We start from the raw sequence: 12,736 nt of genomic DNA on the forward strand, positions 1-12,736 counted from the left end.
ATTATTTATTCCTCACGGTCATTCCTTCCACCTAAACAGCAGCCTCTCTTACATCTGGCTCCTGCCACTCCCTTTGCCTAGCAACTGCATTCCTTCCCCATCACTATCTCTCTCTGTTTTCTGCCATCTACTGACATATTCATTTTTCCCAAACATTTAGTAATCACCCATGTGAAGAGGTAAGAATAAGGATGAATTTCACCATATCAATGAACATACATTTCCTCATTATTTAAACAACCGTGAAATATAAATTGAAACATTATGAGATGCTCACTTTTAATCATAACAGTATCACTTAAGGTTGAATAATTCAGATTCATAGGCCTCTATATTACACTTCTGAACACAACGCTGTTTCCATTCAAAACAGGAAGGCTGATCAACATAGAATAGTCGAATGCTGCAGTTGTTTGATAAATACATACAAGGAGCTGGTGGGCGGTGGATGGGGCGCACATGGTGTCTCTGTCACCCATTTGAGCAGGAGGTATGCTTGCGTCAGCAGGGTCGTCCTTGGTATCAGGTCCGATCTGACCCCGTTCACATGCTCCTCATCAATCAGAGGCCCGAGGCCACCTGCCCAGCTGCTTCCGCCAAACCCCACGCCCCCTCCGCTGCACTCCAGGATCAGGTACTGCAGCAGCAACAGGTTGCAGCACGTGGAGAATCTGAAACACCACCAGCAGGATGAAGCTCTCCACCTCTACTTGGGTCAGACTTGAAGCACCTCCATTCAATCAATTACCCTTCCCAAAAAGGGAAATCTACAATGGGGCCATGGGCTCAGTCATTGAAATACGCATTTGTTTTCTTCTTCCATGCACGAGCACATCTTTTATACCTCTGGTCGGATGTACTGTTGGGGTTTACCAGAAGCCTTGTCGTTATACGTTAAGTTACTCGAAAGATGTGGTTCAATTACACCTATATAACGACCTGAAATTCACCACAAGGGCATGTGCTAGGAGGTGTTAGGTCACCGCCCCTAAAAAAGTATAAAATCACATGCAAAACCAACATACTCATGCCAACCTACATCCCAAGGTGGCATATATATTCATTCTACAACCATTTTAACTAACACAAATGCAAATAAATATGCCATCAACTAACATATACATACACCTATAAATATACCATATGTCTTTGCAGCGTTTGAATTTGTCCTCACTCGTAAATTAAATACCTTTAACATTTATATTTACTTTGGTTTCTTAATTATGATTCCTGATTGTCAAGGTAAAGAATGAGTATTTGTATCTGTACTGGACTCTATCTCCATTATCTTATCTTTGTGGTCTGATTTACTTAAGCAAAGTGGGGCCATTATAATTCCTTTGCCAATTCTTGAATTTGTTTGTGGAGGAGAGTCATCAACAATCTGCACTGAAGCTGAATCGTCACACTTTCAGCAACAAAAAGGATAACGCTGAGAAACATGTTAGGGAAGCAAAATAGGTTACAAAAAATAAGTTTAACAAATCATAAAAATATAATTAATTTTATTTGAATAAATTTAAAAAAATTTAAAATTCAATTTCTTTGAGATTTGAACTAAAAAGAATGAATAGGCAGCTCTAAGAGATGTGTGAGAAGAAGTTGGGAGGAAATGGTAAAGTGATGCAGAGTTGAAGTTATTTATTTATTCCACTTTAATCCAAAAACAGAACTCAGGCTTCTACATCTGACTTTTTGGCAATGATATAACAATAGAAACAATTACAAACACCCAAGCACTAGATGGAGAAAAACCCACCTAGGCAGGAATCAAACCCACGAACCTTGGGTTGGCAGGCGAGGATGTTATCCCACTACCACCGGGGTCGGCGGGGTTAAAAGTTTCCAGTCAAATATAATATGGGAATGGTAGCATAATGCTGGAAAAGTTGTTAAAAGATGAAAAAGGTTGAATAAACAAATAGCAGAAGAAGACACTGATTGTGGTGCTTTCGAGGCCATGGTGTTGACAAATGGAGGAATGGAAGGGGATATGTGAAGGGGGAGAGGCACCACACAAACTGCTAGCTGCCAAGGGGGGGGAAGAAAGCATTCATCGGCATCAATGCTAGTCATTAAAATTATTACAATGGCAGTGATGAGGTCAGTTAGAAATGAAAGGATGGCAAATGCACATGGCCTATGCCAGTGCTGTGTTTGAGTGACTGTCTGGCCGTGCTGTCTCAGGACAGACACGCATTATGTGGGTTTCCTAGACGGTCTCTCCCAGAATTAGTACGACTTATTTTTCCCGGATAGACACATGGATGGGGGGCTGTTTCTCTGGCTGGGTTCGAAGGAGGGGGGTCACAACAAAGCTTGGAGGCGGGTGGAATTTGGCTCCCAGCCTTTGTGGAGTGCGGATTGTTCCTTTGCAAAACCTCTATTGCGTGACCTCGATACGCTCCATTGTTAACCAGTTGTTGGAAGAGAGCTACGCCATCAAATTTTGTGCGAAAGTGGGAAAAGCCAGGAGACACACTTGACATGCTCAAGGCAACTTATGGTGATAATACCGTGAGTAAACGAGTGTTTTTGAGTGGCACAAGTTGTTTCGGGAGGGTAGAGAAAATGTTGAAGACCCCAAATGTTCAGGTTGCCCTTGGACCTCAAGAAGCGATGAAAATCTTGCAAGAGCGAATATTACAGATACATAGCTGAAGAGCCATTTTTTGAGTTTGCCATCAAATAATCAACCCCCCCCCCTGTAATACAACTTACCCCGTAATGGCTTTCACAGATTTTTTAATGAGATTCTCTAGAGGCAGCCCTTTAACTACAGATGTGACTGAATAATAAAAAAGTAAGCCATTTTTTTAGGTGTTATTGGATATTAAGAGAATTAACCACTTGAAAAACTTCTGAGAGGTAAAATATTGTTTCACAACAATAAATACAATGATCCAGGTTTTTATCCCAGTCAAAGTGACTTATTTTAACACTTATTGCCATGATCTATAAGAGTTATTCAAGTATGTAAGGTAATAAAAATTTGTCACGGCATGAAATAAAAATATTGCGGTCTTATTAAGCCACACAAAAAAATTTCCTAATCCCACAAAACATCCTTTTACAGAGAGAACAAATTTGATTGAGCTATTATGACTCGTGCGTCTAGAAATTAACCTAAAACACTGAACTTAAGTAAGAGGATTATGTATTGCCTGTATGTGCTGCTGGCACAGATATTTTTGATGGCTCATTATTTGAGTATGGACTCACTCCTCCCCTCCTTGCTTTTTCTACCAATATGCTGAGCAAAAACGAGGACCACAAATATTCCGAGAAATAGGGTCTGCAAGCTCTGCTATTTCTACAACAGCACACATGCTTGAAGGATAAATAAAGGCTAAGACAGCAGTAGTTATGCTATCTCAAAAACTATCCGATGGTTGAAATTCAACAGGATTTTTGTTGTCATATTTCTATTTTCATGAAATTTCATCAATGAGGAGAAAAAATATTAGGTATGGAATTTATCTGCATAGTATTACCACTATCAAGAATTTGGCAAAACAATTTTCCACTAATATTCCATAAAACAAAGAAAAACACAGCATTACATAAGTCAGTCATTTTTGACCAATGAATATCCATTTACGCATAATTAATAATGAAATCAATAATTAGTTGGACCACAAAAATTGTTAAATGAATATGTGCTAAACATAAGGATATAAAGTGAAAACCGTGCATGTAATATTTATAACTTTTGATATAATTGGGAAGGCATTACTTGAACATCTATTTTACCTGACAACAGCAATCTGATGAAGTGATTCAGCAATCACACTTATTCCTAGTTGGCTACTGAAGAGGTAGTTGACGGACATCATCATCCGGGAAGAACTTGGATCTGATGGTCAAAATGAAAAGGATGCCACATAAATCACTCAAGAGGCTATTTGAGAAGTAGGCTAAAGCAATGCAATGAGGATATTCTCACCAAGTTCCAAGCAGGAACATCTGTGGATGTTCCATTTTGTTTTATCACCGCCTGTATGATTGGCATTGGCTTTCTACCAATACAGCAACACACTTTTGACTTGTGCATGAGGGCATTAGTGAGCAGAATGGCCATGACACAAATCAGTTTGCCTACCATAGTTATACCTGTTCATTTATCTCCGGCAAGGGTCCAAGTAGTTGGCAACCTAATAAGCAGTCTGTTATTAGAATTGTGGGATTTTGCACATTGCAAATATATATATTAACACTGGAAACTCTCCGATTATCTGTTCTCCTCTCTCCTCCCACACATTGACATTTTAATCAAATTACAACCGTTAAGATAATTAAATGCTTTGAAACTACAATATATTTTTTTTAATAGAAATTTGAAAAACACCTCTGCTTTCCTAAAACTTTTTAATTTCCCAAAATCAAAAGTTGTCAACGGTATTTAATGTTTTAATTTAAGCATTTTTGTATCATTCATACTTCCCCATCATCAATTACCTCCCATTCATTTAATATCCCTGAGAATTCCATATCCTTGACCTGATGATGACGTTCAATGTCGAAACCTGGGTTGTGTTTTTAAATAAAGTGTGTCGAATTACAAAGTCAATAATTTCATTTCATGTACATTTTCCATTTTCTCCTTTAAGGCAAGCAAATAGATAGCTTGACTATGCAACAAATAAGCCATTTATTATATGCACTGCATTATTTTAATTGGTATCATTATCATTTGATGAATTTGAATCCGTGTCAGCGATCCTTTTAATAATTCATTTTTTCCCAGTCATTTGTTTTTTGGCTAAAAAACTGAAAAAATGTACTTCCCATTGTCCCATTGCTAGAAAAATGCAAATTAATCACAAGGAACAAAAAAGGAGAATCTTCATGCATGTACATCGGTTAAATATGTCAGGGCCTTATTTTCTGCTTATTTCGGTTATCTGCACTTCATCGTGCATCCATCCATTGGCACATGGACAATACCAAGAGTTAGCTGTATTTCTCGTTTGCCATAACCATGGCCACCTCCCAGAAAAGTATGACAAACAATGACTCCAATATTCCATCCTCTCTGCCAATACCTGGAGGGATGATCACATTGAAGCACAAAGAGTAGAATTGTTTCACCCGCCACATGACCTGATTATTTTCTTGAAATTAGCGCAAGTTACAATCTATGTCCCAACATGGAATGCCGATTTCTTTACTTCAGTAAGAAAATGGACAAATTTCAAAAGTGTCTGTTTTTTGTTATTTGAAGTATTAAACACCAAAGTTTTAATTATAACAGAAACAGCTTTCCTTTCTCCTTTTACCATCCAACTAATTCACAGCTACTTAAAATTCACCCATCAGCTCTCAGTATTTACCTGGATCTTCCAGGATTAGATCGTTGGGTTGATCATGATCGAGAGTCAAGGCTTTTAGCAGCATCAGCATGGCTTCATACATGTTCTTCACATCTTCTAAGCATTTCCAAAAGCTGTCTGGTGCACATGGATCAAGCACCTATCGAAGGCAATTTGAAATAACAAAATTCATTTCACAACCATTCAGCTTTGTACGCTTATTAAATTTAAATCACATAATATGTGCAGTGAAACCTTCCTCCAAGGCCTCACCTCCCAAGCAGTAATCTCTTCAAGCAACCTATTTCCATTCAAGGGTGTATTTCCCCAACTTACCACATGGGCTGCTTACAAAATTTGCTTTTAGCTACACTACTTACACGCAACCATTAGATACAAAATTTGCTTATGGTACACCTTGAATGATTTCTTGCTTCAAAGATGTTGTCCCCCACACAGTGTTGTAGTATCACCATTATATGTAATGGATTAATTTACTTATAGGCAAAGTAAAATGTAGAATGTTAATAAATAGAGTAAATAAAAGCTCCAAAATGGAGCTTTGGTGTACTGGTTACTGTAAGAAACTTATTTGAACTAATAGTTTGTGGTTTGTAAGGTATGACTTCATCCATTCTTGAGCATTACTTTTCATACCAATAGTACTTAATTTTAAAAACAATCTATTACACTATGAAATTGAATTTGGGAGAGATAAAACATTCCTATGATAAACAGAGGAACCTTGTGCAACCAGCATAATTCGTTCCAAATTGTCAAGTGTAACACTTGTTAAGCGGATCAAATTTTCCCAAATAAATTCATGTAAAATATGGCAATGCACTCCATGTCAAAACAACAATTATGTACACATTGTGTAGGTCCATGAATCATCATCTTCATCTTTTCTTCTCCCGCAGAATGAACCAACCTGGAATGCAAATTCAGTTTATAGATACCAAAAAAGAATTGAAATAATTAGTTAATTATTTTTCCATACATTCCTAATTATTTTTTACCATAAACCTGTCTTGAAAATCTATTTTTGCAGATGCTTTAAAATTACTTGAAAATGTGACAGCATTATCATTAAATTAAATAGCGGCAAGCATAGCCACTTCCTTATTCTGGCAATACTTCTTCACATACGATGCAACAGTTTCCCATGCTTTCCCCAGACCTCCAGATGACATTTAGCCTTCTCTTCTGGACTTAATATTTCTTGATGACTTGTGAAGTTTCTGAATGGTAAACAACAAGCAGGGATTTATTTTCAAATAGCCAGTTGCATTGGCACAAAATAGCAGCTTGAGATGGCCTTCCATTGGCTAGCAGCTATCCAGTGCATTCTTCTCTGCAGTTATATAGGTACCCTTTGGCTTCTTTTTCCAGAAGAGACGAGTCTCGTCGTAATTAAAAACCTGCTGTGACAGGTAACCCTCAGAATATACGACGTCTCTGGAGTCTCAGATGAAGTTCTTGGATGCCAATTCTTCTCTTTAACTCTCGAACCACTCACCGCTTCCCTTAAATACTTCTTCTTTGGCCATTGACGATCCTAGCATCTTCTTAAAAAAATCCGGAAAAATCACTTTCATCTAGCAGTTTTAGGAGAGGCAACAGACAGCTAAGGTCATTTGGGTCATTGGGGAAGGATGGAAAAGGAGGAAGGGTGGAGAGAAACCTGGCCTCAGTGTACTCTTAATGAGAGGTGCCAAGGGGTCCACTGTTTAACATCCTATCTAACGGTCGGCACACTCACTTGAAGTTCTCTCCATGAAGCACCTTAAGTAGGGATTGAGATATCACTGAAAAATATCCGCCGTCTCCATGAATCGAGCATGGGCCCTCTCAGTGGGAAGCCAGTACGTTAGCCAACCCACCATCCCGATCCCTTTCACCTTCACACAAATGATGTTTTCCTGTCAACATTGTAGATTTGCAATTCCTTTCCGTTTATCCACATGAGAAGCAACCATTCAACATGGTTGAGAGTACATAACCATTACGTTGATATTCTTGTCACTCCCTTGGAAGAACATATCTCCTTAATTGTGTCTATGCTCTAGAGGATAGTGCAAATCGTTTATGTTGACTGAATGTATGTGCACGCTGGATCAGCCAACCTCATTCTGCCCCTTCAACGAGTTTACTTGACATTTCTATGTTTCTTTTTATCCCTTCATGACTGTCTTTTCGTGGTTTTTTCTCCTGGGACATTTTTAAAATATGCACAGAATATTATTAACCTTTGCACAAAAAATAGGAAAAAGAGCCGAACCTCCTACAAAGAGAATAATCCATTCCGCAATCTTTCCACTAAAGCAAACCACTCTTTTGGTGAAACAACTTTTTGCAAAAAATTTAAGTAAAATACAATAATGCATTCCTGAAAAAAATAGATTATGTACCCATTGTTTAGGATCAAATTTTCATTTTACGTAGGAAGTTAAGTTCCCTATACTTCCTCATTAGATTTATTAGATATTCTGTTAATTTAGAGGTCCTTCTATCTATTTACTTTAGTGAATTTTATTCTCGTGTTACTTTCAGTATCCTCTTCTGGGGTTCCTCTCCCCATGTGGGCATAATCTTCAAAATTCAAAAGAGGATTATACGTATTATGAGCAATGCTCCTTGCGATGCACCATGTAAACCTCTCTTCAAAAGACTTGATTTATTACCAGTACAAGGGTGGTCCCAGAAGTACCCAACCCAACAAGGAAAACACAATATTTTTGAGAAAATTTTCAACATCATCTCCTTTCAGCTATATACACTTTTCTCAGCAATGTTCAATAGATTTGAAACCCTTTTTTAAATAAGAACTGTCTAGCACCTCAAAATAGCCATTAACTGTCGACATCAATTCTTTACGGTTGGAAAATCTTTGACCACCAAGACATTTTTTCAAGTTTGCGAACAGAAAATAATCCGAGGGGGGCTATATCTGGCGAATAGGGTGCATGATGTAGCAATTCAAACTTTAATTCGTGAATTTTGGCCATTGCAATAACGGATTGGTGAGCTGGTGCATTGTCTTGATGAAACAACACATTCTTCTCAGGCAAGTGCAGCTGCTTTCGCTTGATTTCTTTGCTTAAATGTTGCAATAAGTTGATATTTTTTCCTTTTCAAAAGATAGTCAATAAAAATTATCCCACACACATCCCAAAATACCGATGCCATGACCTTGCCTGCAGATGAAACGACCTTTGACTTCTTTGGAGGGGTTCTCTTTCTTGAATCCATTGTTTTGATTGTTCTTTTGTCCTGGATGTGAAGTAATGGACCCATGTTTCATCCATGGCCATGAAACCGTGTAAAAATTTTGCTTTGTTGCTGTGAAACTTTGCTAAACACTCCATTGAGACATCTTCACGACACTGGTTTTGCTCGAGTGTGAGCAAACGCGGCACCCATCTTGCACACAGCTTGCTCATGTCCAAATTTTCAGTTAATGTGCAATGTACCACACTTTTTTGAAGTGCCTACTATGTCTGCTAGCTCGCGCAATTTCAGTCGACGATCATCCAGTTTCACTTTGTGGATTTTCTTCACCATTTCTGGAGTTGTCACCTCATTTGGTCGACCAATGCGATGCTCGTCTGGACAGCTCGTACGGCCTTGTTTAACCTCTGCTACCCAATATTTTACACTTGTAAAAGAAGGAGCAGATTTACTCAGAGTAGAATCCAGTTCAGCTTTCATATTGATTGGGCTAAGGCCTTTCAAATAAAAGTATTGCATCACATAGCGATGACCAATTTTCTCCATTTTCACAAATTCACTGAAAACGTTCACTAATAATGGCTTTCATACAAATACTAAACGATGTAGCATCTTCAAACTTGAAACATATGCTTCATAGATCTAACACAGTGATATTTTTCAAACAACTACCACCATCTCTGGGTCAGGCTGGGTACTTATGGGACCACCCTCATACCTGGCATATATATATTTAATGTCATCTTGCATGCAAAGGGTAATATTTCTCAGTGCAGGCCCACCTACAATTACCATAGTCATTGTCAAGCACCTGCAATGACCTACACTAACCATTTGTCAGAACACACAATACTGGTCATGGGCCCAGAGGAATGGGCTTACGGTTATTCAATCAACTTCCCCATCAAATCAAACATGGAACAAAAGCACCTGTTTCAAGAATAAGCTCTTCAACTTAATAAAAAATATTGGCATGTACCTGTATATACAAAGTATTTTTTCTAAAATTGTGAAGTTCATAACTGACGTGTCCTGTATTTGTGTACATGCGAATATGCACCTAATCTCCGGACAACTAAATGCAATATTATTATAGTGAAGATGTAAACTAACAAGTTAAGAGTACAAAGCTGCATACGATTTCTCCAAGAAATATCAAAATAATTTCAGGGCATTCACTGCAGGTGCTGATGCAGGCTAGGGGGTGAATTCAAGAATAATGACTCTCCACATAACAATTGCAGTTGTTACACTGAACTTACATTTTCTTCTGAAGAATCACTGAGGAGGGCACTAGCTATGTCTGCCATGGCACTGTCAGGACTACGAAGCCGGTGCAAGTCACATTCAAAGGCTGCCTTCAGCCCCTCAGGAATTCTTTTCTCTAGGATTCCTAGTGCACTGATCACTTTGCACATTTCTGAACAGACTTGAGGGTCTATAATGGTTAAAAATAGATGCATTAGAAGGAAGAAGGCACTGAATTAAACAGGCCACAAAGCAAATAATAAGATATAGATACTATTGCTACGCATGGTCAGAAAACAAGTCACCATGCACAATGACCTGTGATATTAGATAATGATTACAGTTTGCTGCATTTCAACTTGAACCTATCGATGCATAGGAGAGAAAAAACTGGCTATTTTCTCTCATTGTATTGCTGTTAAGGCAATCAAAACGTTTAACAGAATTCAAATACTTGAATCGGGGAAAAATTTTCTCAAAAATTGGTATTCTCATTCTGGTACACCAGTTCAAGTACAAAATTTGAGAATGATGATGGTCAATATGATGAATTTATTCTTTAATTTGCTTTTCCTTAAAAAAAATTTTTTTAATTTTTAAAATTGAAGTGAAATTCAGCAAAATGTCATACTGACCTTCATCATCAATGACATACTTCTGAAAAAGCAGATATGTATTCAAATACAATCCTGATAAAAATCCTCTATTGTGGCACACTTAGGATTTGTACATGAAAATAAGAATAATAACCACCTAAATTGTCAATGATGGTTATGACGCTTAGCATATTTTTCATTTGTTTCCTACCAGTACAACCATATAATGAACCAGGCACTTGAAGAGGCCTCCCATTTGATTCTCACCTTTCCCAAGGATGGGGGTGGAGGAAAAGAAAGTCGGTGGCACGTTTTCAGGCTGCTTCAACGATAAAAGGTACTCGAGGGCATCGGCCGGCCGGAAGAGGGACAGCTGGGACCTCCTGACTAGCGCCAGCGGAGGAGTGGAGCGCAAGCCACCATCCCCTGGCACCAAACCCATTGGACGGGCACCAGCCTCGCGATACTGCTCACAGCAAAGCAGGAGCCTGGCCCAGCATCGCATCGACACCTCCCTGTATTCCTCTTCATCGCATGAGACAAACTCATTGTTGAACGGCTCCCCATTCAACTCCATCCGAATGTCCGAGTCCACAGCCTTGCACACTCGGTCTCGCAGAACTGCAGCCAGTGGGGTAGAGCCAACATCCAGGGTCTGACTGACTATTCCCCCTCCGGGAGCCCGGCGATACACCTGCCATGAAACACATGCAAACAAAACACAACAGGAGAATGAACACACTTCTCAGATAATTGTTTAAGACTATATTCTAAGCGTCCCGTGACCAAATATTTCCTCAATCTAGCCACTTTGGTCCTCTCAAAATATGCATTTTTGTTCCAGAACTGCTTCTATTTAAAAATGAAAAGCACCGCAATGGGATTGAGGATGGCACCATCATGCACCAATCTCTTCATAGGCCACCTTGAAGAGATTTTCCTTTCACAGTAACCCCTCCCCCAACCTCTTTTCTGGGTCGGCTACATTGAAGACATTTTTATTCTCTGGACACACGACTCCGAGTCCCTTAGCAATTTCTTATTGGCCTTGAGTTCTTCTTTCGCTCTTAAATTCACTTCTTCCGTTTCAGACTCCACCAACACCTTTCTTAACATAGAAGTCTCACTTCACAAAAACAAATTCATTACCCAGTATGTATCAAACCCACTAACCATCACTAATACCTACACTTTACCAGCTATCACCTTACTCACATCAAACGCCCAATTCCCTAGTTCCCTAGCACAGTTCTACAGCATGATTGGAATATTCGTACCTTGTTATTCAATATCGTTGCATGTTAGTTCTTTCTTTTGAGTGATTAAAATTTCTCCAGCGCATGATCAAATGCAATCGTGCATGAATGGTCGGTGACCTAACACCCCCTCCCACACACCCTTATGGCAGGTTGCGGGGTATCCTGTAGATGTAGTGACACTTCAATATCCTTAAATATCACACGATTGTTTTCGTGCAACAGTTTTTCCACAGTGGTGATGTTTCCCTCAGTCACTGGATGCCTGTTCCTCTCCTTGTCTTTCAACTAAGTTCAACCCCCTCTCAATTCTTGATACCACCAAAACATTGTCGCTCAGGAAGGAGTCCAAAGACCCTTTGTGAAAGATCAAGGCTTTCAGATTTGTTTAAATCACTTTTGAAGTCATGTGGAATCATTGCCCAGAGTGCTCTCTTGCTGGCTCCATTCTCACAACACCTGCATGCCGTGCAAACATACACAAAGGAAGACCACTTAGAAACAGTGACAAGCCGAGTAAGTTGCAACATGCACACCTCAATTGGAAAGGACACCGCTGTCAAAACCCTTTCTTGGAAAAGGCAATAATAGACTGCAACATAGTCTGCCTCAACACTTTCGTAGTGACCCTCGCATAGAATGACTGTATGGTAAAGAACTTAGGCCAGCAAGATTGGATACAGAAAAAGAGTATGACATAAATGAGGTTAGCATAGGTCCAGGTTAACTTGGTAGTGTGATAAGAAGGGCAATGAGGGAAATTAAATCAAATAAGTGGATAGACAACATTCCCACGGAACTTAAACTTGTGGGAGAACATAAGAGGAAGATTTTATAATATTTTAACAAAATAATAATATTACACATTTAAGTGATCCATCATGACAATGATGTTGAATTAGTAAAAAATGGGGAACTCTACGCTGAGGTTTCAGGAGTGCAAGAGAAAAAACATGTAAAAGAACCTTTAGAAGATGTTTAATTTGGGCCACCATACAAATGCACGGAAACTGTCTTTGTGTGATTCATGGGGAAATAAGCATACTTCTCACATGATCACACTCCCCTTGAAAGTGCATAATGATCACACCAA

At 38.9% G+C, this 12,736-nt stretch overlaps 1 protein-coding gene across 1 annotated transcript in view; it reads right to left on the bottom strand.

Moving 5' to 3' along the window:
• Positions 1–12,736, bottom strand: part of LOC139689672 (nuclear pore complex protein Nup160 homolog) — a 67,167-nt gene that overhangs the window by 37,125 nt on the left and 17,306 nt on the right. Inside the window, exons 9-14 of the mRNA XM_071586861.1 lie at positions 10,599–11,081; positions 10,427–10,448; positions 9,806–9,981; positions 5,334–5,472; positions 3,754–3,856; positions 429–671 (exon numbers count right to left, since the gene is read on the bottom strand). Of these exons, the coding sequence (XP_071442962.1) occupies positions 429–671; positions 3,754–3,856; positions 5,334–5,472; positions 9,806–9,981; positions 10,427–10,448; positions 10,599–11,081 (1,166 nt within the window). The remainder of the gene's footprint in view (positions 1–428; positions 672–3,753; positions 3,857–5,333; positions 5,473–9,805; positions 9,982–10,426; positions 10,449–10,598; positions 11,082–12,736) is intronic.

This window comes from Hetaerina americana, unplaced genomic scaffold (assembly GCF_022747635.1).
Source record: "Hetaerina americana unplaced genomic scaffold, ioHetAmer1.1.p SCAF_27, whole genome shotgun sequence".
Lineage (NCBI taxonomy): Eukaryota > Metazoa > Arthropoda > Insecta > Odonata > Calopterygidae > Hetaerina > Hetaerina americana.